This window comes from Pelodiscus sinensis, chromosome 14, assembly GCF_049634645.1.
Source record: "Pelodiscus sinensis isolate JC-2024 chromosome 14, ASM4963464v1, whole genome shotgun sequence".
Lineage (NCBI taxonomy): Eukaryota > Metazoa > Chordata > Testudines > Trionychidae > Pelodiscus > Pelodiscus sinensis.
Genome location: NC_134724.1, coordinates 38,334,301 through 38,361,723, shown reverse-complemented (window position 1 = coordinate 38,361,723; position 27,423 = coordinate 38,334,301). Strand labels below are relative to the sequence as shown.

General features: G+C 59.2%; 1 protein-coding gene across 1 annotated transcript in view; it reads left to right on the top strand.

Moving 5' to 3' along the window:
• The window catches only part of HCN4 (hyperpolarization activated cyclic nucleotide gated potassium channel 4), a 92,739-nt gene extending 65,606 nt beyond the window's left edge, over nt 1-27,133 (top strand). The window contains exons 3-8 of the mRNA XM_075897567.1: nt 5,024-5,185; nt 7,141-7,359; nt 13,504-13,650; nt 15,600-15,840; nt 17,755-17,919; nt 24,666-27,133. Coding sequence (XP_075753682.1) covers nt 5,024-5,185; nt 7,141-7,359; nt 13,504-13,650; nt 15,600-15,840; nt 17,755-17,919; nt 24,666-26,218 — 2,487 coding nt within the window. The 3' untranslated portion in view covers nt 26,219-27,133. The remainder of the gene's footprint in view (nt 1-5,023; nt 5,186-7,140; nt 7,360-13,503; nt 13,651-15,599; nt 15,841-17,754; nt 17,920-24,665) is intronic.
• Nucleotides 27,134-27,423: the final 290 nt, after the last annotated feature.

Sequence of the window (27,423 nt, the reverse complement as noted above, 5' to 3'; positions counted from 1 at the left end):
CAGTATTCAACACTTCCTACATATGGACAGAAATTAACAGCACTGGTTAGCTGTGATTGGCCAGATGGCATTGTTATTGTTTCCTGATTGGATGATCATTATTTTTGTAATCAGACAGAAGGCTCAGCAAAGCTACTGATGTTTTGAATCTCTTGGAGAGTTTAAGGAGAGACAAATCATTTTTCAGCAGCTTCTTATAAAGCACAACTTTTTCCTCTCTGTGTCTTTCAGGACTTAGCTCTGGTATGATTCCTAAAAGAACTGAGCTCTGGGGGTGGGGGAGTTTAAAGCTATATTTCTCTTGTACCAATGACACAAAATAACGACTTGGAGGTTTGAGGCCTGTTTATTTGCATCGGTACTGGAAATCTGGAGGGAGGCTGAGGGAATCTTGTTGCCTGCTATGTCTGATACCATATAAAATGCACCAATTCTGGTGCAAATTCTTGCAAATGAAAGTTGAAAATACACTATGAATGAGTATTCAGGTGGAGCAAAATATATTGAGTTTGATTTCTGTCCGGCATCTTGCATGGTCCGTTACACCAGTGCAAAGGAAGAGTGAAATGCTATCGAATCAAAGCGGCAGCTTTTCATGTTCACTTTGCATTAGGCACTCTAAATGACTCTGCAAGGTGCAGGGCAACAGACAAGTGGTCCGAGTGAATTTTAAATTCAAGCAAATACCTTTTGGGAAACTTTTTGCCGCATTCACTCAATTCTCAAATACCCAGACACAAAAAGTTTTGTTTGGTAACCAGCTAAGTTTGCTAAGTGGAAAAAAAATCACAACATTTTCCTAACGCTTCATTTGCAAAACCCAAATAAAGGAACAGCTAGTTAAGGGTGTCCTAAATCTCACATTCTCCACGTCATCGGCAAACATGCTATTTTCAGAAATGATCAACTGCAGATTTCATCACAGCACAACTGAAACTCCGTCCCAGAAGGGGTTGGCTTTTAAACATTATTTGTATTATTTTTGTTGTCTTGGTTTCCGGACCCCTAAATGTTTTCTTCCACAGGGTTAGCTTGGCATTTGTAGCATAAATTAATGTTGGACACTTAAGCTCTTTCGCCGACACAGTTCCCCTGGAACTGACCGAACAGGGACTTTACCAAAACTCCTTCTGGCAGGCGGAGCAGCCACTCTGGGCTCTGCACTGATATAAACATTGTGATAGAGCCACAGCTGGTGCTGGCCCTTGGCCCTGTTGAAAGTCCCCTTCAGGTTTACGCTAGTGGCCATGTCAGGCTTGTCTCAGCCCAGTGGCGGTCCGCAGAGTGCCGAGCCAGTGGAGATGCGCTCCAGGGACCTGGTCAGTGTGGACAGGACTTTAACCCTGCCCCACTGGAAGGCTGATGGATTCTCCCAGGAGATGGAGAAGGCTCTCGGGCACGTGACTGCTGTGGGGCTGGCAGTCCCTCCTGAGGCAGGCCTTCCGGGAAGCTTTGCCCAGGGCCCTTGGCGGGGGCGTAGAGCAGACCTCGGGCAGGGTTCGCAGATCAAGGCCATCTGGGGCCACTGGAGCTCTCGGTGCTGACATCGTCCCCCCTCCCACGGGTCTCTCCCCTGGAGCAGAGCTTCCGCGGTTGCGCCCAGGCCTATGCCAAGCCCCAGTCCTCAAATGACGAGACCGAGTGTGCGGCCCATTCCGGGGAGCCCTGATGGCGCCCAGCACAGGACCCGGCATCAGCGCTCCAGCTTTCGCTGCCTGCCTGACACAAGCCAAGGAAGCTCCGCGCATGGCCCATCTCCCAGCGCAATGCTCCTGCATGGGGCGGGGCAGGCTGCCGGGCAGCAAGGCACAGCACACGGGGAGAAGCCAGCTCAGGAGCGCACCCCTGTGGCCTGTGCAAAGCGACAGGGAGCTCTGCTCTGACCGAGGGCATCTACCGGTCCCCGGGGGCGGCTTCTCCTGTGGTCCTGGCGGCTGAACGTGAATGTCGATCTAGGGGAGGTCCTGGTGCCCTGGAGACTGGGGCGGTCTGGCCAGAGAGTCGATCTCTTGCTCCCATGTGCCCTCCCCTTGGCCTGGAAGGAACCAGCCCAGAGGCCGTTTGGCCCGTTCCGCTCTGGGCCGGCCCAGGGCTCGGTCAGTGCCAAGAGCAAAGGCAGCTGCTTGTCGTGGGGACGCCCGGGCACCGAGCCCGAGGCCAATGCTCCCAAGCAGGCTTGCGCGGGCCACTGACCGCACAGCAGACGGTGAAAGCGTCGCCCCTCGCTGGACTGGGGCAAAGGGGTGGAAAGCTGCACGCCCCTCCCAAGCCCCCGGGCTGTCCCGTGCCGCAGGCGTTTGATTTTCTGTCTTTCTATGTCAGAGAAAAGCGCCGGGGACCCCGGCCCCATGGACAGCGCCCTGGGGCTGGAGCTATTGTGGGAATGGTGGTGAAGCGAGAGCGCGGCTCCGCAGGCGAGGAAACGTCCTTAGCGCACGCAGACCCTCCTTTGGCAACATCTGCTGGCCGCCGCGGAGCCCCCGGGGGCCCCGTGAATTCTCTGGCCTGGGAGGGCTGAGCCGCTCACAGCGACGTTGCTGCGAGAGAGGGAACCCGTCGAGCGATTCTTTCCGAAGGCTTCGCTCAGCTGCCATGCTAAGCCGCCGCGCCGGCGCAGAGCCGGGTTCCCTCCCGCAGTCTGTCACCCGGCTGGTTGCTGCTATTTGGGCTCCTGGTTGCCTGCTGCACCTGGAAGCACAGAGGAAGCGGGGTGAACAATTGACCAAAGTCCCTGCTCACTGTCTGAGAGGCTCCCGTTCTGCACTGTGTTTACCCTCCCCTCCGTCCTGTCGCGAGGGCGGGGCTCTGCTCCATTGTGCAGAAGGGGAAATGAGGGAGACTTGAGGCCCGGGTCCTCCATGGATTGGAACCAACAGCGGTTAAGGGCCTGAGCCCCCCAGAGGATCAAGGCCCATGGGACTTTCCCCAGGCAGGGGATTGAACTCGGCCATGTGGGGGTGACGGTTCGGGCTGGTTCCTTCTCCAGACAAGCCCACCGCTGAGCCCAACGCAGCCATGGAGCAGCGCAGTCGGACAGCGCTGCATCGTGCCAAGTGTGTCCAGCACCCTGAGCACGACCGGTTTGGTTCACCATGGTACTTCCTGGGAGGGAGCTGACGATTGCGTCCCGCCTCACCTGGCTAGAAAGCTGAGGACCCGAGTGCAGATCCTGCCAAGGCCAGAGGTGGAGCGAGTGGCATGGGTGGGTTGGGTCCAGCTGATGTTTATATGCCTGGGATCCCTCCCCAGCTGCTTCCAAAGGCTGGTGTGGCAGCCTTTGCCCAGGAAAGCCCAGCAGCCCCCTCTGGCCGGGCTGGGGGGCATCAGCAGAGCTGGGCGGGAGCCCAGGGCGGAGGAGCAGGGTGCCAGTCACAGTGGGCTAGATGGGTCCGCGGGGTCACGTGGGTCAGGAATCGTGCTGGGGAGGGGGACTTGGCACGGGAAGAGTGGGGGCTCTGGACTAGGGCTGAGCTGCTCTGGCCGCGTTGTGTGGGGAGCTACGTCCAGACGCAGGGTGCGTGGGCCGAGCCGTGAGGTGCATGCAGGGGCCGGGGTCACCAGGGACACGCATGTCTCCCGTGTGTGGTCCAAGCCCTGCTGTGCGGCCTGACCCCCCAGGGCCCTGCAGCCCCTCAGCGAGCTCAATGAAAACCACGGAGAGTTGTGAGAACAGCTTGTGGGCGCGTGTGCGACAGAGCCTGGACCCCAGCCGGGGAGGGGAGAGAGCTGATGGCAAAGACTGTCCATCCGTCACTCACAGGCATCATCCCTCCCCAGCCACAGCCGCATGCGGGGAGCCGTGCTGGGGATCCCCTGGCCACGGCACCGGCCTACCTTCCGCAGGCAGGGCTAGGCCCCAAATCGCCATGGCAACCCCTCAGGGCCCAGGGACCCGTGCTGGGGTGCTGGCCCACAGGCGAAGGGGGAGGCCCCTCAGGCGCCCCGCGAATCCTGCCGCAGCGCGCCAGGTGACTGGCCGGCTTCGCTCTGCGCGCCACAGCGCTGCACCTCCAGAGCAGGGCAGCTGGGCCGAATTCGTGCCTCTGTCGTGCCACCTGTGTCTGACCCAGAGCCGCCCTCTGCCTCTGCCTCTGCCTCTGCGTCACAGGCATCGGCCAGCCCGAGCCTCCCTGGCAGCTGCCCCCCAAAGCCACAGACTGACTGCAGCGTGAGCGTGCCTTCCCTGGGGCCCGGCGGCCTGTGCTTGGCGGGGTCCATAGCTCCCCGAGCTGCACCAGGCGTCCCATGTCGCTTACGGGCCTCGTCTCGGTCCCCTTGTGCAGGAGTGTGCGCAGGGCACAGAGGAAGCCCTGTCTCTCTCCCCAGCCAGTAGAGAAACGTATCCCCTCCGGGCTGGGCGCTGCTGGGCGCACGTCGGACTGCGCTGCCCCTCCCTGTACTGGAGCAGGGGCTGCAGGGAGCCAGCTGCAACTGCCTGGTTCAGGGCTGCCGGGCCCATGGCTCTACGTGGCGATACAAAGAGCAAGAGACAAGCCAGGGAAGATGGGCACAGTCTAGCCCGACGGCGCCAGCCTCTTCTCCCCGCCAGCCTGTCCTCCTCCTTGGAAGGCCCCGGGCAGGGAGCTGGCGGGGAGGGGCTGGGGCAGGAGACAGGTTGGGTGGGATTGTTCACTGGAGCATGCCGGCTGGTGCAAGGAGAGAAGGCTGGGCCGGGTGTCCACCATACAGCCCAGAGCAAGCCCTTGCCAGAGCCTTCCTGTCTGTTTCCGCTGCGGGGGCCAACGGGGCCCGCTCGCTGAAGGGCAGTGGCCTGCTGAGGAGCAGCTGGCCCCGCAGTGTTGCTCTCACCCCGCCTGTTTCGCAGAGAAGCCTGAAATAGTTAAACCCCAAGTGGATGAAAAATGGGGGGAGGGGGAGAGCTGGCGCTGGGTTACCCACTTTGTGACCAGTGTGACTGTCTGGCAGTGAACCAGGCTCTGCCTGGGGGGAGCTGGCCGGCCTGGCCTGGGGCTGCCTTCGTGCTGGGGCGCTGGGTCTGACTCGTCTCTCTCCTGCCCTGCAGATCTTCCACATGACCTATGACCTGGCCAGCGCCGTGGTGCGGATCGTCAACCTCATCGGCATGATGCTGCTGCTGTGTCACTGGGACGGCTGCCTGCAGTTCCTGGTGCCCATGCTGCAGGACTTCCCCGAGGACTGCTGGGTCTCCCTCAACCGCATGGTGGTGAGCGCTCCGCCAGCCCTCCGCGCCTCTCCCCAGCAGCCACCCGACCGCGAGGGGGAGGCAGGTGGGATGTGCCCTGCGGAGGTCAGACAGCCCCGGCTGACCCATCCTCCGCTGACCACATGCAGGAAAAGGCAGGAGCCCGGTGCCCCCTGCCGGCAGGACACAGCAAGGAGGAGGCATTGCAAAAATGGCACAAAGCTTGGGAGCCCATCCTTGGGCCTCTGTGGGGCTGAGCGGGAGCAACAGCTCGACCAGAGCCGCCCCGTCAGGGCAGGCTGGCTTCAGGGCGCAGGCTCCTTGCTCCTCACACCAAGCCCTGCTGGGCGGGTGAGCAAATCACTCGGCCTCCCCCAGCCTGTTTGCCTGGGTTTACGATGGTGCCATTGCACTGCTCTCCTCCCTGCCCTGCGGGGTGCAGTGCGGATTGTGTCTGGGCCAGGCAGCACGGGACCCCGAGGGCAGGAGCAGTAGCCGGGCTGTGCGGGGGCCTGCAGTGCTCGTGGGGAGACACGGAACATGCGCTAAGTGCCTGAGGAGCTCCTGGTGCCCTTCAGCCTTTCCCAAGAGCCCCGGGTCCCCAGCCAGTCGCGCCTTCCGAACCAGGCACTGGCGCAGAAAGGCCTTGGAATGACAAAAGCCCAGCCCGTGGCTCCTGCCTGCTCTGCAGAGCTGTGAAGGGCCCGGGCGGGTGGGCAGCCCCGCGTTGGAAGCCACCCGTGGGGGCTGGTTTAGTGCTTCTCCCTGCTAGTGACTGGTGCCGGGCTGAGCGCTCTATGGACCAGCCCAACGGGCACAGCCCAAGCGGTCCCCTGGGGCCCCTTCTCTGCGTCTCTTGTGGTGGTGAACTGAGCCCGGGCCCATTGTGCTGGGTGCTGGGCAGAGCCAGCCCCGGCCTCACGAGCCTACGGTTTAGGTAAAGCAGCAGGTGCAGCGCGGGGAAGTGACAACCCAGTCACCCAGCACGACTGGGAGAGCCAGGAATGGAGCCCAGCTCCCAGCGTCCTGCTGCCTCTGCCTTTCTGCCCATGTGCCTCCTGCCTCCTGGGCAGCACTGAGCAGCAGCTGCAAAGGGGAGCGGAGTGACAGGTGCTGAGGGTACCTGTCCGCTAGGAACTGGGTGGAGGCTGCAAACATGCTGAGCAGCCTGGAGGGACTTCAACCTGTTCTCTCCTGGCCCAGGCACGCTGCCTGAGCTCATCCCAGGCTAGCAGCATATTAGGCTCTGCAGGCTTCCCATGCGGGAGGGTCGCTGGAGGGGGTACACGCAACGTGTGTAAGTCCGAGTCTCTCCGGGTTCCGGGGCGGGATGGTTGCTGGAGGGGGTACACGCAACGTGTGTAAGTCCGAGTCTCTCCAGGTTCCCAGGGCGGGAGGGTCGCTGGAGGGGGTACACGCAACGTGTCTAAGTCCGAGTCTCTCCGGGTTCCCAGGGCGGGATGGTCGCTGGAGGGGGTACACGCAACGTGTCTAAGTCCGAGTCTCTCCGGGTTCTCAGGGCGGGAGGGTCGCTGGAGGGGGTACATGCAACGTGTGTAAGTCCAAGTCTCTCCGGGTTCCCGGTGGGGGAGGGTCGCTGGAGGGGGTACACGCAACGTGTGTAAATCCAAGTCTCTCCGGGTTCCCGGTGGGGGAGGGTCGCTGGAGGGGGTACACGCAACGTGTGTAAATCTGAGTCAGAGTTCTCGAATGTGGTGCCTAAATTTAGGGTCTAGTGCCCGGAGTTTGGCATCATAGTAGGAAATCGAACTTCCCCCAATATACCGAATGCCCCGCTGTTCCCAGGGGAGTCGTTGGGACTGCTTGGTGCGCGGCCTTTGGGGCATTAATCAGGTACCATAGATGTGGACTTAGCAGCCCAAGCTTAGGCATTGGAGTTGAAAAATGTCTGTCCCAGGGACTGTGTCCCGGGATGCTGCTAAAGCCTGTCTGCCTGTCTGTCTGTCTGTCCCTAGAACGACTCCTGGGGCAAGCAGTACTCCTACGCGCTGTTCAAGGCCATGAGTCACATGCTGTGCATCGGCTACGGGCAGCAGGCGCCCGTTGGCATGTCAGACGTCTGGCTCACCATGCTCAGCATGATCGTGGGCGCCACCTGCTACGCCATGTTCATCGGCCACGCCACGGCCCTCATCCAGTCGCTGGACTCCTCACGGCGCCAGTACCAGGAGAAGGTAAGCGCCCCGCTGTGCTGCCCAGGGGGGCAGGCGGGTCAGTGCTTGAAGCAGCCCGGTCTGTGCAGAGTGAGTAGCGCTGAGGGTCACCCCGCTGTCTGTCCGGTCCCGCCAAGGAACCCCCTGGCTCCCAGGAGGGAAGCAGCGTGTCAGCCGTGGAAGACGGAGCTGGACTCGCGTTCCAAGGGACACTGGCGCCTCCGGGTCAGCTGCGCGTTTCACCCGCATTTTCCCTCTGGGCTCTGGTTCCAAGGCCCCTGGGACCCCGGCGAGGCCGCTGGTTTTCAGGGGCTTTGCTTGAAAGACTCCAGCGCAGGGAGCCACCCTGTGCCACCCAGCTCGATGCGCACAGGAGCCGAGCAGGCCGCGTAGCTGCCAGACTACAGGGGGACACGGAGGCCCAGGCCGTCGCCCCCCGAGCCACGCGTCAGCGTCAGGGCGGTGAGTCTCGCGGCGTGGAGCAAGTTTGTTCCAGCAGATACAAAGGGGCAGGAGTTCTAACGTCGTCTACTGCAGCCAGGCTCTGCATAGTAACAATGAAGGAAGAGAAGCAATTGTGGGCCCGGGGTTCAGATGCCGGAGGGGAGGAGTCTGGTTGCTTCTAGCTATGGACACAGGCACCTAGCACAGGTCAGCAGAGTTCAGGCACTTCTGGGCAAGGAGCTATGGGGCCAGCAGAGCCACGGTACCTCCAACCTGGGAGGCAGGTGGCTTAGTGGTCAGGGGGCTACGGGCTTGGAGATGTGAGCTCTAGTCCTGACTGGGGTGCTGATTTGCAGCGTGTCACTAGGCAAGTCATTTTCCATCTCCGTGCCTCAGTTTCCTGCTCTAGAAATGGAGGGAGATGATCATTCAAACGGGCACAGCAACATGAAGTGAGTTCGGGGAGACACTGGGAGGAGATGCAGGGGTTCCAGCCAGAGGAGACGCAAGAAGCAGGAGAGGCTGGTTGTGTAGCTTGCGCAGAGGGCGAGGCAAGGCAGGCTGCTTTGTGACTTTCAGCTCCCCGGCTCAACATCTCTGAGTCCTCCTGGCACGTGGCCCGGCTGGCGCCCATTAGAAGCAGAGAGGTTGGAGAAGCAGCCCCCAGACGGGAGACTTCTCGGCCCGTGTTGTTTGCGTTCCTGCAGGGCTGGCGGCCCTCGTGCACCAGGCCCTTGCGGTGCTTCGGGCGACCCCTCACTGGACTGGCCCTTCCTGCGCCCATGTCTGGAGGGTTGCCAGGTGTCCAGTTTGAACTGGACAGTCCGGCATTTCAGCTTTCTGTCTGGGAAAGAAATTGAGGAAATACCGGACATAGAATTGTCAGGTATTTTCTGATTGGGTACGTTTCATTATTATGAGTATCAGGACATAGTTGCTCACACTGCGTGAGTCACTCTGCGTGCGTGTGTCTACCAGCCAGGCAATGCGCAACTTCGCAGTAGAGAGGAGGGGGCTGGGGGCCGGGCGGGATGGAATCCCCGGGGCCGGACTCGCTCGTGCGGTCTGCCGGGACCGTGCGCGGAACGAGGAGTAATGGTAGTTCGGAATAGGAAGCCTAGTCCGAACTACCTAGTTCGTGCCGCGTGTAGCCGTGGGGCACAGAGTCCGAACTAGCGGACATTTAAAAATGGCGGTGCCCGGCAACATGCAAAAGAAGCCCTGGAAATTCAAATCCCGGGCTTCATTTGCAACTCCGGTTGACTACATTACCACCCTAGTTCGAACTAGGGTGGTAGTGTAGACATACCCTGGGGGAGCTGAGCCCAGCGAGCTGAGCACCCTCTGACTCCCAGGGGCAGACGTGGGGCCCGGATCGTGAGCCACTAAGGCCAGTGGCCATCCTGAGCTGATCCTTGGGCACCTTCCCTTGCATCCAGCCCTTCCCCAAAGGTCCCACTGGCCACCAGTGCTGCTGCCCAGGTGCCTCCAGGTACCTGCCATGCCCAGGGAAGGGGCCCGCGGCAGACAGAGGCGAGCTGGGATCAGTCCTGCAGGGCGCCCAGTGCCCTCTAGCGCCAGGCTCGCCAGTGGGATTGGAGGCGTCAGCACCTCGCAGATCGTTTCCCTGCCTTGGGGGGAACCTCAGGCCCTGGTGCTCCTCATCCCTCCTGCGGCTTGGACCAGTGGAGGCTCTGGGGGCTGTGGCACTTTGGCGCGGGTTGGTGCTGGGTGTCTGGACTCACCCGTGGGTCTGTGACTGGGCCCGGATTGGGTGCTGGGTGTTGTTCCCTGCCCCGCCAGTGACATCCCGGGGGGAGTGGCTGCTCCCGCACTGTGAGCGTCACCCCCAAAGGCGCTTTGCCATGCCATTCCGCCAGGCATCCCCCGGCACCTGACTGCGCTCGAGCAGGACCACGAGGCTTTTCCTCTGCTGAGCTGACCTTGCGCCCTGTTCATCCCCTGAGCCCGCCCTCCCGCGGGGTGGTGCATGGTGCTGTGTGAGCAGAGCTCCGGCGCTGGGCTGCACGGGGGGAAGGTCTGTCGGAGGCCAGGCTCAATGAGAAATCTGCTGCTGCTCCTCTCCAGCTGCTCCCATTTCCTGCTCGCCGCACTGAGATGCCCTATTGATTTCTCATTGTCCTCGAGAGCGGAAGGATTAATATTAATGGGAAGTCATTACTCACCCCCTCGATAGATGCTGTGACCTTGGGCCAGCCGGGAGAGCCGGACGCGCTGCCGCCCCACAGCACAGAGAGGGCAGGGTTCCCGGGACCCCTTCTCCCTCCCTCCCCAGGAAGTCAGTAGGCAGGGGAAGCTGGGAGTATCCGTGGGGAGATGTGGCTCTCCCCTGGGGCTGCCTCAGACGCAGGCACCAGGTGTCAGCCATGCAGAGCCCAACTTGGCCGTCTCCCTTTGCAGAGCTCACCTGCTCCTGCAGCCCCCTGCCGCTGCCCAGCTCAGAGCGAGGTCTGCGTGTGCCCGTCTCTGGCAGTTCTCAGCTGGGGGACATGCGCCGGGGGGGCAGACGTGTTCTGGGGGGCACATCTGCTCCCTGGCAGTTTGCCTCCTGTCACGGGCGACACAGAACGTGCTGGCCCTGTCCATGCAAAGGAACGGGCTACGCGGACGCTGACTTGTTGCGCCGGGCCGGGACACGACTCTTTATGTTCCAACTGCCGTCTTGTCTCTGCCTGGGGAGCGAGAAAGGAAGCCGCTTTCCTGTGGTGCAGCCGGACACGTTTGGACTCTCCTGGCTGGGTTGTGAGCAAGTGGCTTGTAGGCGAGGCGGAAGGCCGGGGGGTCGCAAGGCAAATCAGGCTCCTGGGTGGGGCACAGTGGCCTGGAAAGCAATGGATCCTACTGACGTCAGTGGCTGTGGATGCACCTGAGCCTGCGGGAGGGTGAGTGTCCGTGCGAAACGCTGCGCACGCACGTGTGCGGAGGTGGGCGGGTCCGAGTTCATTGCATGTGCAGCACATACAAACCACTGTGGGCCAAACCAATCCATGGCACATCCCCCGTGTCGGCCATGGAATTACCCCCGGAATGCCTCTTGGCCCGTGGTGTCTGGCTGAAGGCAAAGGAGGGTTCAGTGACTCGCCGCCCAGGGCGTGTTTCGGTGCCGAGGCTGCGTGCGCAGCCCTGGCTGGAGCAGGGCGGGCCTGTCTTTGCACGCCCCCTGCGGGAGAGGGCCCTGGCCGGAGCAGGGCGGGCCTGTCTTTGCACGCCCCCTGTAGGAGAGGGCCCTGGCCGGAGCAGGACGGGCCTGTCTTTGCACGCCCCCTGCGGGAGAGGGCCCTGGCCGGAGCAGGGCGGGCCTGTCTTTGCACGCCCCCTGCAGGAGAGGGCCCTGGCCGGAGCAGGACGGGCCTGTCTTTGCACGCCCCCTGCAGGAGAGGGCCCTGGCCGGAGCAGGGCGGGCCTGTCTTTGCGTGCCCCCTGCGGGAGAGGGACCTGGCCGGAGCAGGACGGGCCTGTCTTTGCACGCCCCCTGCGGGAGAGGGCCCTGGCCGGAGCAGGGCGGGCCTGTCTTTGCACGCCCCCTGCGGGAGAGGGCCCTGGCCGGAGCAGGACGGGCCTGTCTTTGCACGCCCTCTGCGGGAGAGGGCCCTGGCCGGAGCAGGACGGGCCTGTCTTTGCACGCCCCCTGCGGGAGAGGGCCCTGGCCGGAGCAGGACGGGCCTGTCTTTGCACGCCCCCTGCGGGAGAGGGCCCTGGCCGGAGCAGGGCGGGCCTGTCTTTGCACGCCCCCTGCGGGAGAGGGCCCTGGCCGGAGCAGGACGGGCCTGTCTTTGCACGCCCCCTGCGGGAGAGGGCCCTGGCCGGAGCAGGACGGGCCTGTCTTTGCACGCCCTCTGCGGGAGAGGGCCCTGGCCGGAGCAGGGCGGGCCTGTCTTTGCACGCCCCCTGCAGGAGAGGGCCCTGGCCGGAGCAGGACGGGCCTGTCTTTGCACGCCCCCTGCGGGAGAGGGCCCTGGCCGGAGCAGGACGGGCCTGTCTTTGCACGCCCCCTGCGGGAGAGGGCCCTGGCCGGAGCAGGACGGGCCTGTCTTTGCGTGCCCCCTGCGGGAGAGGGCCCTGGCCGGAGCAGGACGGGCCTGTCTTTGCGTGTCCCCTGCGGGAGAGGGCCCTGGCCGGAGCAGGACGGGCCTGTCTTTGCGTGTCCCCTGCGGGAGAGGGCCCTGGCCGGAGCAGGACGGGCCTGTCTTTGCGTGTCCCCTGCGGGAGAGGGCCCTGGCCGGAGCAGGACGGGCCTGTCTTTGCGTGTCCCCTGCAGGAGAGGGCCCTGGCCGTGAGCCGTCCACCGCATCCCACGGGTGGGGGAGGGACGGTTCCGATTTCATTATCAGCTTTCAGATTCATTCCTGAAAGTGCCTGGGAAATAAAGGAGGCGCGCGCTTGGCAGAGGCAGGTGGGTCCCTCGGGCTATGAGTCCCTTGCATTCCTGAGCGCAAGCAGCTGCCAGCGCCCAAGGTTATTTCTAAACCTAGAAAAGCCTGTGAATGGGGCACTGAAAGTCTCACATCCGCTCTGGTCTCCCCGCCCTGAGTAGAGGAGGCAGGGGCTGCCCCAGGCCTCCGGGGCCACTGGGGAGTGGACAAAAGGGGATGTGCCTGAGGCCGGGGGCGCGTTGGCCTGTGCCGTGCCTGGCCGTGCCTGAAGCCGCGGGGAGCTGGCCTGTGCCGTACCTGGCCGTGCCTGAGGCCGCGGGGAGCTAGCCTGTGCCATATCCCGCTGTGTCTGAGGCCGCAGGGAGCTGGCCTGTGCTGTATCCCGCCGTGTCTGAGGCCGCGGGGAGCTGGCCTGTGCTGTATCCCGCCGTGTCTGAGGTCGCGAGGAGCTGGCCTGTACCGTATCCCGCCGTGTCTGAGGCCGCGTGGAGCTGGCCTGTGCTGTATCCGGCCGTGTCTGAGGCCGCGGGGAGCTGGCCTGTGCCATATCCGGCCGTGTCTGAGGCTGTGGGGAGCAGGCCTGTACCGTATCCGGCCGTGTCTGAGGCCGCGAGGAGCTGGCCTGTACCGTATCCGGCCGTGTCTGAGGCTGCGGGGAGCTGGCCTGTACCGTATCCGGCCGTGTTTGAGGCCGCGGGGAGCTGGCCTGTACCGTATCCCACAGTGTCTGAGGCTGCGGGGAGCTGGCCTGTACTGTATCCGGCCGTGTCTGAGGTCGCGGGGAGCTGGCCTGTACCGTATCCGGCCGTGTCTGAGGCCGCGGGGAGCTGGCCTGTGCCGTATCCGGCCGTGCCTGAGGCCGCGGGGACCTGGCCTGTGCCGAATCCAGCCGTGTCTGAGGCTGCGGGGAGCAGGCCTGTGCCGTATCCGGCCTTGTCTGAGGCCGCGGGGAGCAGGCCTGTGCCGTATCCGGCCGTGTCTGAGGCCGCGGGGAGCAGGCCTGTGCCGTATCCGGCCGTGTCTGAGGCCGCGGGGAGCAGGCCTGTGCCGTATCCGGCCGTGTCTGAGGCCGCGGGGAGCAGGCCTGTGCCGTATCCGGCCGTGTCTGAGGCCGCGGGGAGCAGGCCTGTGCCGTATCCGGCCGTGCCTGAGGCTGCGTGGAGCAGGCCTGTGCCATATCCGGCCGTGTCTGAGGCCGTGGGCACATGAAGATGGCCAGTGTAGCCGCCGGCTGAGATTTGCTCTGCCGTGCGCAGGCTGGAGGCTGCTGAGGGGCCCTTCCGCGATGCGAGCCAGTAACCTCTCGTCTCTGCCTCTCTCCCGGCAGTACAAGCAGGTGGAGCAGTACATGTCCTTCCACAAGCTCCCCGCCGACATGCGCCAGCGCATCCACGACTACTACGAGCACCGCTACCAGGGCAAGATGTTCGACGAGGAAAGCATCCTGGGCGAGCTGAGCGAGCCCCTGCGCGAGGTAACGAGCAGCACCAGGCTCATTGGGGGTTCAAGGGGGCCAAGACTCCCCTCAGCTCAGCATGCGGAGGCTAAGCCGGGGGAGGGGGAGGAGACGGAGCAGGACGATAGAGCCTGATTCTAGCAGCAGCTGCCCTGGAGGGATGGACGTCTGTCATTCCCCGGCCTCTGACTGCCCACAATCAGAGCCGAGCCCTCCGGGATTTCAGCCACCCCATGCCGGTCGCTGGGGGCAGTGCCAGCCTGCGTCGAGTAACCCTGGCAGGGCAGGCGGCTGAGGGGTCAGGGCTGGTGAGAACCTGAGGGACTCCGGGAAATGGCCGAAAGCCTCTGCTCTGCAGCACCAGAGCGCTTGGCGGGGTGGGGGGGGAGGCAGTCTCCGGGGACGCGGGGAGGTTTTCCTGCCAAGGGCGAGTCCTGCGTTCCGTGGGTCTGTGGTGAGCGCCAGCCTGGGCTATGAGCCACTCCGCTGCTAGTCCCTGCGCTGCCTGGTTCAGAGTGACCTGGGGAAACGCTCCGCTCTGAGTCCATCCGAGCAGGGGCCTGGGTCCGAGGCTCATCCCCCCTTAGCCTGCTCCCGCTTACAGACCTGGCAGGGGCTGGAGGCTGCTGCCTTCCCAGTCCCTCCCTTCCCGCTCCGCAGGAGCCCGTGTGATGGAGCATCCCTGTGATGTGGAGGGGCCGTTAGGCGCTGTTGGGGGCTGTGTGGTGCCGGACCAGCCCTTTGCAGGGAGGGGCCGTTAGGCGCTGCCCAGGGCCATGCGGTGCCGGACCAACCCTTTGCAGGGAAGGAGTCAACCGAGGGTTTTTCCTCCTGCTGGTATTACAGCGACACCTGGGAAAGCCAGGGCGCATGGAGGGAGACGGGTGCTGATGGCAGGGGCTGCGCGCTCCCTCTGCTGCCCATCACATGCTGCTACAGTTCAGGGGCGCACCCCGCAAAGCCCAGCTGGCAAGCGCCACATCAGAGCTGCCCTATTCCAGGAGACCAGCTGGGGACCACGGTCCTGCGGCCCCTCCCTGCCCTTGGTGGCCCAGCACGGCAGTCGAGCCAGTGATCTGGCCCCAGACTCATTCCCAAGCGCCTATGTCAGTGACAGCAGAGCACTGGCCTGATGCCCAGCACATGTGCACCCCCCAGGGCCAGTGCCCAGCGGGAATGGACTGGAGGGGAGAGAGGGGCCACCGGGGAGCCTGGCAGAGGAAACTGCACCCAGACGGAAGAATCTGACTCTTTGGGGAGGGGCTCGGTGGCCACTTGCCCCAGTCTCACTTCACTGTTTCCTGCGCTGGAATCGAGGTGGCCGTGCAGTGACGAGCCCGTTGCGGGGGCCTCGGGGGCGATGCCGTGGGGCGCGCTCAGGGCATCGGCCGTGCCTGGCAAAGGAACAGTCCTCTTGGATCATCCCGTCTCGGGCACTCAGACCACAGACATGGCCACCCTGAGCCTCGCTAACTGGGGGGCACCTCTCCCTGCCACCTCTCCCACCCAGCCCCACTTGCCCCGGGAATTCCTTTGCCACGTGGCGGGGCACATCTCCACAGCTGAGCATCTCAGAGGCTGACCAGGGCACGGCAGGACGCTGGGCACCACGGAGTGACAGCGTTCTCCCGGGGCGAGCCTCTGGCTGGCTCTTGTGGCATTTCCCCAGTGCCCCCCACGACGGGAGGTGGCTGTCGGGTCCCTGCTTAGCGAGAGAGCGAGAGCATCTCGAATTCGAGCTTAAGGCTCCCAGCTTTAGTACACGTGGCCCTTCAGACCCTCCCAGAGCGCTGTCCCAGCAGGCCTTGGGCCTCCTCCAAGGGGTCTTTGTGGGGACTCACATCTTTTGTGGTTTTCCAGAGTCCTGCTTGGGGCTCTGGAGGGCTCTTGGCAGGTTATTGCAGCCGGATGAAGAGTCTCTCTCTGTGCCTGTCTCTGTTTCTTCCCCCTACCCCGCCGGGTGCCAGGAAATCATCAACTTCAACTGCCGGAAGCTGGTGGCGTCCATGCCGCTCTTCGCCAATGCGGATCCCAACTTTGTGACGTCCATGCTGACCAAGCTGCGGTTCGAGGTGTTCCAGCCGGGCGACTACATCATCCGGGAGGGCACCATCGGCAAGAAGATGTACTTCATCCAGCACGGCGTGGTCAGCGTCCTCACCAAGGGCAACAAGGAGACCAAACTGGCCGACGGCTCCTACTTTGGAGGTGAGAGTCCGTGAGGCCCCAACAAGACCGGGGCTGTTCCCCAGGCAGTGCGCAACTGATTCCTCTTGGTGCTGTGAGAGACGCGGACCCTTTGTCTTGCACTGAAATCACCAGCTCTCTGGGTCAAAGAAGAGCTAGATCAGTGCACAGCCAGGCTGGGCAGCGATGGGGCCCCGGGCTCTGGCAGAAGCTGGGAGTGGGCCAGGGGAGGGGTCACTTGGCGATTCCTTGTTCTAGTCACTCCCTGTGGGGCACCGGGTATTGGCGGCTGCCAGAGGACAGGACACTGGGCTGGATGGATCTTTGGTCTGACTCAGTCTGGCCGCTCCCCTGTTCTTGTGGGTCAGGCAGGGTCTCTGCTCAGTAGCTCCAGAGGGGAGCCACGTTGGTCTGTAACTGGCAAAACTTAAAAAACAACGAATAGTCCTGCAGCACCTTAGAGACTAACAAAACAGGTGGATGGTACCATGAGCTTTCGTGGGCACAGCCCCCTTCCTCATATGACCGGTGGGCTGTACCCACCATCGCTCACAAGACCATCAACCTGTTTTGTGAGTCTATAAAGTGCTACCAGACCATTTGTTGGGTTTTAAGTTTATCCTGTTACAGACTGACTCGGCCTCCCTCCCCCCCTATCAGCTAGAGTGCTCTTGTTACATGAAGCTGAGAGAGAAGGTGCAAATTGTTCTTAAGTGCCCGTTGTTTGGTTTTTAAGTCATCAGGATGTGGCAGGCAGGGTGCTGGCCAGGGAATGTCTTTGTTCAGACCTTTGTGACCAGTCCCCAACCTGTACATGAAGTTCAGTTCCAAGGCTTCCCTGTGTAGTTGGCGTATGGAATTGGCCTGAAACAACCTGGTGACTTGGAGGTCCACTAACGAGTGCCTGGGCAGGACAAAGTGTCTCCAGCAGGTTTCTGTGTGTTGCCTTTTCGGAGATCTCATTTGGGTCTGGTCATTCTTTCCCGGCTGTCCAGTCTGGCCAATGTACATGGCAGAGGGGCATTGCTGGCACAGATCATATTAGTGGATGTGCAGTTAAATAAGCCTCTGATATGGTGGCTGATGTGGACCCAACCACATGCACACGTGTGCACACACATGCATGCGTGCACACACATGCATGGACATGCACACACGCACATGGATGTGCGCACACATGCATGGACACGCACACATGTGCTTACAGGTGTGTACACATGCATGGACATGCACACGCGCGCATGGATGTGCGCACACATGCGCACGCATACACACACATGCATGAACACGCAAACACGTGCTTATGTGCGCATGCACATGCATGGACACACACACATGCATGGACATGCACACACATGCACACGCGCACGCACACGCGCACGCACACACGCATACACAATGTGGAGCTCTGTGTGATGTCCGCTGGCCTAAGAACTGTGACAAGAAGTATTGTTACAGTTCCATCACGGGGGCGTTTCCTGTCAGCAAATAAGAGCAGAGCCGATCCACCAGTATCTTCTCCGCCTCTTTTCCCACCTGTCATCAGCATGGGGGATTGCTGACCCTCCTGACACCGAGGTCCCAGGTGAGGTCAGAGCCCTGAGTGCACATCTCGGGGAGTTAGCGCCAGTGGGACCTTGCCAATGGCCTGGGAAAAGAGCGAGCGAGACAGATCCCCATTCTGAATGCGCAAACGGTTCCTATCTGTGCTGAGCCGCGGTTCCCGACCTTGCTGGCTAACGAGGTCAGGCGAATCCCCGAGGTGCCGAACTGGGCAGCAGTTGAGGCCTCTGGTATTTTGTTTGGTGCTGCCACTGCACCAGGGCTCGTGTACACTGTTGTGTGGAGGCAGAGCTGTGGCGTAGGGTGTGGAGGCAGCGACAGGCCTTGCTGGGCTCTCCCAGGTCGGGTTCTCAGCCCGGGGTTTTGTTCCAGAAATCTGCCTGCTGACGCGCGGCCGGCGCACGGCAAGCGTGCGAGCTGACACCTACTGCCGCCTCTACTCCCTGTCGGTGGACAACTTCAACGAGGTGTTGGAAGAGTATCCCATGATGAGACGGGCTTTTGAAACCGTGGCGCTGGACAGGCTGGATAGAATCGGTGAGTAGAGCGTACGAGACGACGCTACATCCCCGCTGCCATGGGCTCCCTTCTCCTCCAGTGGCTGCTTCCAGCCTCACTCTGCCCTGCCGCTTTCTGCAGGCCCTTTTGCCCAGGAGTAAATCCTTCCCTCCCCACCCCGTCCGCTCCATTTCCAAGCAGGAAACTTCCTCCGTTTCCATTGTCTGCGTCTCCAAAGGGTCTTTGTGGAGCACATCCAGCCCATCGGGCCCAGTTGGCAGGAACTCCAGATAATGTCGTGTCATCTCCACCATGAGCTGAGACGCGGGACCCAAGGAATGGGGCTTGAGCCCGATTTTGGTTGGTAGGGAGTAGCTGACCGTGTGCAAATGCCAGGGGTTTCCCACTGCTAAGAGCAACGGGCCAGACTGTGCCATCCTGACTCTGCTGGCAGTACTGTGGATTTCCAGGCAACTGTGTGAGGGCTAAGACAGTACTCAGGCTACACGCGGCCCGCGTTGCAGGGACACCAGCCAGGGTGTAATTCTGTGGACTAGCATTATTCATTTGTGCAGCAAGCCCTGGTTACAGCTGGGATTAGGAAGGACCCCTCCTGCCCGGATACACTATGGCCCAGTGCAGGTGCTGTAGCTGCAGAACACAAGGCCAGTAGTGCAGACGGGGATGTGCTGAGGGTCAGGGCCTGGGAGACTCATGCTCTTGGACAGCGACCTGCGGAACGCGACAGCCACGCGGCATGTGCTGAGTAGCCCGTGCCCGGGCATATTTGCTGTGATTAGGTGCCATGGGGATGGTCTCTCAACGGAGCCAAGGCCTAGCACTGCCTTGTGTGGGGGCACAGAGGGGGAGGGGTACGGTGTGCTGACCCCTGCAGGCGAAAGGGACACAGCTAAGGCTGACACCCCAAATGACGGTGCAGATTCCCCTCCAGAGACGGCGGCTGGGCCAAGTTGCCGAGTGTGTCGTAGGGTTGCCAGGTGTCCGGTATTTTTGCCTCCTGGCAGGGGAAAAAAACAGAAAATACCGGACATTTTGGGTGCCCAGTATTTTCTGATTTTTTTTTACCGGACAGGAGGCGAAAATACCGGACTGTCCGGGTCAATACCGGACACCTGGCAACTCTAGGCTTGGGCCAGGCCTGTATGCAAGGGTAGAGGGGCCTCAGCCAGCCCCATGCAGTGTCCTGCTTTCCTTTGGGGAGAATCTGACCGTCCACCATAATGTCCCCCCGTGGGAAGTGACACTGGCATTCTGCCTTGGGCAGGCACAGGCGGGTTGGAGAGGGGAAGGAAGAGGTTCCCTGAGACCTCTGCTCCTCTCACGAGGACATCCCAACAGGCCCAGCCATAACTTAGCCTAACATTAAGCCTCTCAAATGAACAGCGTCTCAGCAGATGCACCCAGAGCCCGATCAAACATTCACTGACATCAACGGCACAACATCCATTGACTTCAGTTACTTGTGGGGCAGCCCTTAGACAAAGTGTGGTCACTTCCTGGAGTCTGCTCTTCCGGTGCTCTGTGATTTGCATCAGTGTGCTGGGGGCTTTCAGACAAGTAAGACAAGGTGTGGGTCTCCAAGGAATTACTCAGTTCCCTGTCCTTCAAAGGCTGATGCATGCACTCAGCTATGCACGCGGAATAGCCCCACCAAAGGCAAAAAGACTCCTCACTGTGCACAACTAAGCTTTTGCAGAATCAGGGCCTGTATAATCACCCAGATGTACAAATCATGTGCAGTGAAACATACAACTGAACACAGCTACCTCTTTGTGAACAGACTGCAAAATTCCTTGCGCTCTGAAATGATCTGTTCCATTCTTCAGTGTGTAATTCTTGGTCTTCAGACTGTTGGCGAATGGTTACAGTTTATGATGTGTCAGTTACATAAATCACACCTTTCTGTTTCTTGACTGGATTTTAAAGTGGCTTTCAGTGACCATTCAAGCTTAAAATTAGATTTTCACAAGCATTTGCTTTTGTAAATCAGTCCACAAACGTTCATGGAAAGCGAACACAATACGGTTATGAATATAGTCAAATCAGAATTCACTTAAGAATTAAAAAAATATTTGGGTACAATTTTTCCCTTTGTTCATTCTGCTCTAATAAATACTATAAATATATTTTATTGAAGTCATTTATTATTCATATCAAGGTCACCGGCAATAGAAGAGAAAGACAGTTATCTTTCTAATATCATATGTTGTGAGCCGGGACCCCCAATAGTTTATACGTCATGTATTTTGAATGCCCTAATATATTCTGATTCAAAAATCTTCTCAAATCTAAGTTAAGATTGCTGTAGATTTCCTCATGACAATGCCAATAGTAAAAACTAGGGCTGTCAATTTATTGCAGTCAACTCAAGCAACTAAGGTAAAACAAATTAACTAGTTGCACTTAATTGCAGTTTTCATCACATTATCTCACAGTAATATAATATCAGTTTAAATGTATTAACTATTTTGTATGTTTTTCTACATTTTCTAATATATTGCTTTCAGTGATTATCGGTGTAGCTATAGTGGTTTAACTACAGCAGAATCGTAAAACTTTCCCGTGTAGACTGGTCCTAAAAGGAAGGGTGGTCGTGTGGTCAGGGCAGTTCAGTTGTGTCTCAGCAGACCTGGAGTCTATTCCTAGCTCTGCCACAGACTCCTGCTGTGTGACCTTGGGTCAGTTCCTTCATTCCAGAGTGCCTCAGTTACCCACCTGCAAAGTGGGAGTAACAGCCCTGTGCTGCCTCTCGGGGTGCTGGGGACGGAGAGGAGCAGCGTAGGAATGGCTGTCTCGGTACCTACATCTCGAGATCGGGGCCATGAACAGGCACGTAAAAAGCAGGAATGACAGCACCTGGTGGCATAAGAACATCTAGGCAGCAATACAGAACGAACTGCGCCCCAAAGTGGAGTCACAGCATGAGAGGCTGCCCACCTCACTCACACGAGTAACAGCCAGTGAATTACTTGCAGGAGTAAAGCAGCCAGTTCAGCCCAGGAGGTTGCTATAAGGTTGTTTCTGGTACAGGTGTAAGTCACTCGGCCCAGGCGTTTCCATGGCCCTGGTTTTCAGGAACCACACAGCCTTAGAACAGATGCAGTTTGGGGGAGGTTTCTTTGTATTTTAAAACAACCTTGGCATCTGCCAGAGTACGGGGACTTTGCTGTTCCCAGTCATGTCCTGTGACTGACCTCACTGACTGACTATCATAATGGGTAATAAACAGGGCTCGACAAATATGCTTATCTACTCGCCCGTGGTGAGTAGATTTCAGCCGGTCGCCCTGTTCACCAGCGGTCCGCGCATGCGCAGTGGGGGTCTCACGCATGCGCGGTGCGGGGCTGGCAAGTGATTTTTGCTGCGATCATCGAGCCCTGGTAATAAAGATCTACTGGAATTAGAAAAGGGCAAGCTGTGGAACTCCTTGCCAGAGGATGTTGTAAAAGCCAAGACTGTAACTGGGTTAAATAAAGAACCAGATAAGTTCATATAGGATAGGTCCATCAATGGCTATTAGCCAAGATGGGTGGGAATGGTGTCCCTAGCTTCTGACTGGACCCTGGACTAGATGGACCTTTGATCTGACCCAGTCTGGCCGTTCTTATGCTCTTATGAGCCACCAGAATCGAGTGAGAATGTTGGAAAGGTATGCAGATTCAAAAAGCACTTCGCTGCCCTGAATTCTTAACCTGCAGCCACTGGCCTCGGAGTGAACTGGACAGAGAGAGCTAGAATGGACATAGCAGCCAGTCTGCCCAGAGTCTGCACAGAATGGAACAACAGAAAGCGCGTTCTGAGGATTTGGTAGAAGAGCTGTTGGCGAGAGCTGATTATTCTTATTGAACCACATGGCCCATTCCCTGGCACCCTGAGGGTATGTCTACACAGCAAAGTTATTTCAAAATAACTATCCTAGCATCTACACAGCCATTCCGTTATTTCAAAATTATATTGAAATAGCGGAAGGCTTATTTTGACTTTGGTAAACCTCATTCTACAAGGAATAACGCCAATTTCGAAATAGCTATTTTGAAATAAGTGCTGTGTAGACACTTATTTCGAAATAGGGAGCCTCCAGCCTTCCCAGGGTGTCCTGGTGGCCACTCTGGCTGGCCTCAACCAAGAACACTCCTCTTCCTCCTCCCCTCCCCAGAGCCCTTAAAGGGGTAGTCTCTGGCCACAGTGCCTGTGCCAGCTCCAAGCCTGCCAGTCCAGAGCCAGCATTCTCTGCCCCTGACCCAGTGGCCCCAAAACATGAGCCAGCAAGCCACTGGCAGCCAGCCCTCCACCGCTCCCCAGGACCAGTCTGCCAACTCCCAGGAGCCTGCCAGGGTCCTGGTCCAGGGTGGAGATCATGGACCTTATTCAGGCTTGGGGGAGGATGCCCCGAACATCCATGATCTCTGCACTAGATGAAGGAACACGGCCGTCTATGGCAGGATAGCGCCAGCCTGGCCACCAAAGGCCACATGTGAACCCAGGAGCAGATTTGCATGAAAATCAAGTTGGTCCAGCAAGACCCCCCAACCCTGGGCCCTGAGCTTCCTCTCCCCCTTCTTCCCCTTGCTTCCCCCTTCCAGCTCCCTCCTCCCAGGATTCCCCTTCCTCTCTCCCACCTTCTCTCTTCCCCTCTCTTACCTCCTTTCCCCAGGCTCACCAGAGTGTCATCCCCCGCCCCAGTTTTGTTAAAGAAAGAGAGTTTGTGTCCATGAAAATACATGTCTTTTATTTGACATCAGGAAGGGGGATTAGGGAGGGGTAAGTGGAAGGACGTGAGGGAGGAATGAGACAGGGAGGCTCTTAGTGCTCCTCAGGGCGGAAGTTCTCCTGCAGGGTCTCCTGGATACTGACAGCCCCCGATGGACCTCCCGGGTGGCAGCTTGCAGAAAGTGCAGCCAGGCTCGCAGCAACGTGTCCAAGAGAAGCACCAGAGTGCCCAGGGGCAGCTCTGGCTCCATGTTGCAGAGTGCTGTGGTGTCCCGAGTGATGGCAATCAGAGCACGCAGAGACAAAATGCTTTGCTGTCCCTCATCGAGGTAGACAAGCAAGCAAGGAAACCTGAGAACTGGCTATCGGGGGGAGTCCTTTTAAGCACAGGCCTCAGATAGCCTCAGGCAGCGGCCACACAAAGTAACTCCTGACCTGATGCCCTGCCGGACCTGGTTCCGGCCGGCCTTAAATGCGATTCAGCGTCCACTCAGTGTGGACGTGCTATTTCGAAATAGCAAAACACTATTTCGAAATGCATTTTGTATGTAGATGAAAAGAATCTAATTTTGAAATAGCTTATTTTGAAATTAGATATTTCGAAGTAACGCTGTAGTGTAGACATACCCTGAGGCTGTGTCTACACTGGGCCACTTATTCCGGAAAATCAGCCGCTTTTCCGGAATAAGCTGCGAGCTGTCTACACTGGCCCTTGAATTTCCAGAAAAGCAACGATGCTCTACTGTACAAAATCAGCCGCTATTCCGGAAAAACTATTCTGCTCCCACTCAGGCATAAGTCCTTATTCCAGAACACTGTTCTGGAAAAGGGCCAGTGTAGACAGCCCAGTAGTCTTTTCCGGAAAAAAGCCCCGGTCGCGAAAATGGCGATCGGGGCTCTTTTCCGGAAAAGCGCGTCTACATTGGCCACAGATGCTTTTCCGGAAAAATGGCTTTTCCGGAAAAGCAGCCTGCCAATGTAGACGCTCCTTTTCCGGAAAAACTGAAAACGGAATAGTATTCCGTTTTAAGCATTTCCGGAAATTCATGCCAGTGTAGACACAGCCTGAGTGTGTTAGCTACAGCCAGATTAAGTGTCACTTCACAGTTCTTTATGAAAGGAGAACCTTCTGTTAGTTAAGCTCCAGAATTTCACAGGCCTCACTGTAGATCAGGGCTCTTGAGACTCCACTGGGCATGTCCTCCAAGGCCTCCTTTAGTCAAGTGGCTGGGGGCTGTGCTTTGTGGAGAAGGAAGATCTGAGTTTGACTATTGTTGATGCTACAAAGTCCCACATAGTCAGGCCTCTTGGTGCTGTCGCTGCCAGGCTGTGTGATCTATGGGAAGCCACTTCACCTCCCCACACCTCGGTTTACCCAGCCTTGAAACACTTGAGACAATAATAGTCACTGGGCTGTTGAGAGGCCAAATCCCTTGGAATGATCCAAGCTCTCTCAGGCCCTAGGTTGGAAGATGCTACAGAAGTTCCAAGCACTAGCTAGTGAAGTGTTAATACAAGGCCTGCTGAGGGCAATAACTCACCACTCACCAGAGGAAATTTGCCCTAGGAAATCGGAAGTTGTATGTGCGGCTCACATGGCTTCTGGCTGTCGGTGGCCAGGGTTACAGCTGCTATGGGTCCATCAGCGAAAACGTGTAGAACTTCTCCAGAAAACTGCAGGGCCGTGCAGCGTCCAGGAAACTGCACTTACGAAACAGGTCCCCTCCAGGGGAGAAATGAAAGAAAGTCTCGGCAGCCGCTTCAGGAGCTGCTCACTGACAGCTCTCGGGGATGAAACCGTTAATAATGTCTGTATTGAGAGTGTTGCTGTGAGACGGCAGCGTGATCTGGTCCGTTGAGGTGAATGAGGCAGGGCAGTTGTTTCAGGTGTGCTGCAGGCACAGGCAGACGTCACTGCTACTGTTACAGTCGGCAATGTGGACCGATAGTGAACTGGGAGGTGCAGGCAGTGGCCTCCAGTTGACACGCACTGGGAGTTTTCCCCCATGCGTTGCCAGTCAGACTGAATATTCCTGTCTCCCTTTGTTCTCCAGGTAAGAAGAATTCCATCCTGCTGCATAAAGTCCAGCACGACCTCAACTCCGGGGTCTTCAACTACCAGGAGAACGAGATCATCCAGCAGATTGTGCAGCACGACCGAGAGATGGCTCACTGTGCTCACAATGTCCAGGCAGCCGCCGCCGCCTCCACCCCAACCCCTGTCATCTGGACACCATTGATCCAGGCGCCCTTGCAAGCTGCAGCAGCCACCACCTCAGTAGCAATAGCTCTGACCCATCACCCGCGCCTCCCAACGGCTATCTTCCGTCCTCCGGTGTCCATCTTGGGCTCCTTGGGGCAACAGTCCAGCCAGACGCCAAGACAACTAAAACGGCTCCAGTCGTTTATGCCGTCGGCCGGTCCTTCTGCAGTAGGTTCTCCGTCCAGCACGCCATCCCTGCTGCACACGCCCGGAGCAGAAACCCCCTCGTCGTCTTCCTTCCAAATCCAGCAGCTAGCAGGATTCACGGCCTCTGCTGGCTTAGGCCAGTTCCACCAGGCCTCAGTGGGATCGCCTTCCCCTGGCTCGAGCCAGCAGTGTCTGGGTGGCACGTCGCCAGCGGGACCCAACCACTTTCAACAGGCACCTTCGGAATCTCCCTTAGGGACCGCTCAGCCGCCGCCGCTTGCCAGCAGCTCTCTGCCTAGCGGATTTGGCCACTTCCAGCAGGCCCCCACCAACTCTCCACCTCCTTCCTTCCCCCAGCTCTCCGTGGGCTCACCTAGCACTCTGCTCAGCCAATTCCAGCCCACCCCGCCCCGGCCCCCGCAGGTGGGGCTGCTCCAGCCGCTCCCGGGCAGTGGAACTTTGGGAGGGATGAACCACTTTCCGCTCCCTCCTGCTTCCAGCTCTCCAGCCTCTAGCTTAAGCCAGCTGGCACAGGCCTCCGGGGGCTCCCTTTCTGCGCTGTGCCAAACACAACCAAGTGCATTAGGGTCTGCGGCTGGAACGCTAGGGCAGCTGCACCAGGAAAGGTCACCGCTTGCCTCCGTGTCTCCACTGCAGCAGCCTGGCGTTGCCTCCCCATGTTACTCTCCTTCCGGCCTCAGTCCTCCCAGCCAAAGCCCAGCGGCCACGAGAACTTTCCCGTGTGCTCCGGCGGGGGCCTCGGGCTCCCATGGATCTCTGCTCATGCCTCAGACCCCCAGCCCACCTCCACAGGCCCTTCCACCCAAGAGCTCTCCACATTTGCCACCCGGGCGCCTGAGCCAGGACATCAAGTTGATTTCTGCCTCCCAGCCGTCTTTGCCCCAGGAAGTGGCCCAGACTCTGAGCCGGAGCTCTCCCCTTTCCTCCCGGGAGTCTGTTCTAAGCTTCTCTCCTTTCCCGGGGGGAGGGGCGGGACTTCTCGGGAGGCCGAGTAGCTCTGTCCCTGGGCGCATGACTTTGCCACGCCAGATGTCCTCAGGGTCTCTGCCGCACCCGCTAGTGTTTGGGGCCAGTGCCGTGGTTGCCCCCTCCCTGACTGCCGGTGGGAGGAAAGAGTCTGTTGTGCTCCCCGGGGAGCTAGAACCTGTCAGGTCCAAACTGCCCTCCAATTTGTGAGGATTCCTCCTGGCGGTGTGATGCCGCTCGGTTCACACACCCTGGCTTCCCTTTCCCTTTCCCTTTCCCTTTCCGCCTTTGCCTTTCCCTTTCCCTTTCCACCTTTCCCTTTCTCTTTCCCTTTCCCTTTCCGCCTTTGCCTTTCCCTTTCCCTTTCCGCCTTTGCCTTTCCCTTTCCGCCTTTGCCTTTCCCTTTCCGCCTTTGCCTTTCCCTTTCCGCCTTTGCCTTTCTTTCTTTGGTTGGATTGTGATTAGCGATAAACAAACAAGATAACCAGGTATTCTTAGAGCTATAGATTTTTGGTCACTTGATTTTATAGAATATTTTACTATGTGGAGCAAAAGAAAACGAGGAAATTTAATCCACTGAGGCAATGCACAGATAACATGTGTGCCTGACTGGACCTTGTGAATGATCAGCCATAGAGCCACCAAAAGGGTTTCCAGCGGAGACCCAGGGCCCAGGTGACATGGGCGGGAGAAGGACCATTGGGCTGGTGCGGAGCTGGTGTGTTTTGGAACAGCGCGGCTGGGAGAGCTGGCCTGTTGTGTGTACACTGGGCAGTTTGCTGTGCACATCAGAAGGTCCAGATCCCCCAGGGGTCTCCCCTGTCCTGAGGGGCTTGCTGAGGACGTGGCTGGGGCCCGTAGGGCTGACACAGTTGCCTGTAGGGATTAGAATCGCAAGGGCAGGGGTTTGGGTGCATTGCATGCCCCAGCTTCTGATGCCTTCCCGCCCCACCCAGGTCTTAGCAGGAGCCAATGGCCGTTCCCTCCGGGTAGCTCCATCCCCTGGGTATTTCCAAAGGGGGGGGGAGCGAGGCAAGTTGTGGCCGCTGCCTCACTCCCAGCACCGGACTTGGGGGCATCCAGCAAATGGTGGGACAGTCCATTTGCCTCCCCTCCCTCAGTGTGAGCAGCTACTCTGGGGGCCTCTGCTTCGAAGCACAAGGGCCAGGAGCTGGGGGCTGTCGAGTCCAGTTAATTCTCACCTTGCCCCTCCTGAGTTCAGGGAAGTCCAAGGGGGGGCACAGTGGCACGGCATCCCCCTGGCTTTCTGCCAGGAGCCAGAGGGAGCCGCCTGCTTTGCATCTCAATTACTGTCATTTAAAAGATGTCTGTTAAGTGCTGCCAGCAGGCCTGTGCTCCTCCTGCCTGGCTTCCACAGCAGTAACAGCCTGCAGCTGGTTGGCTGGGGCGCCACT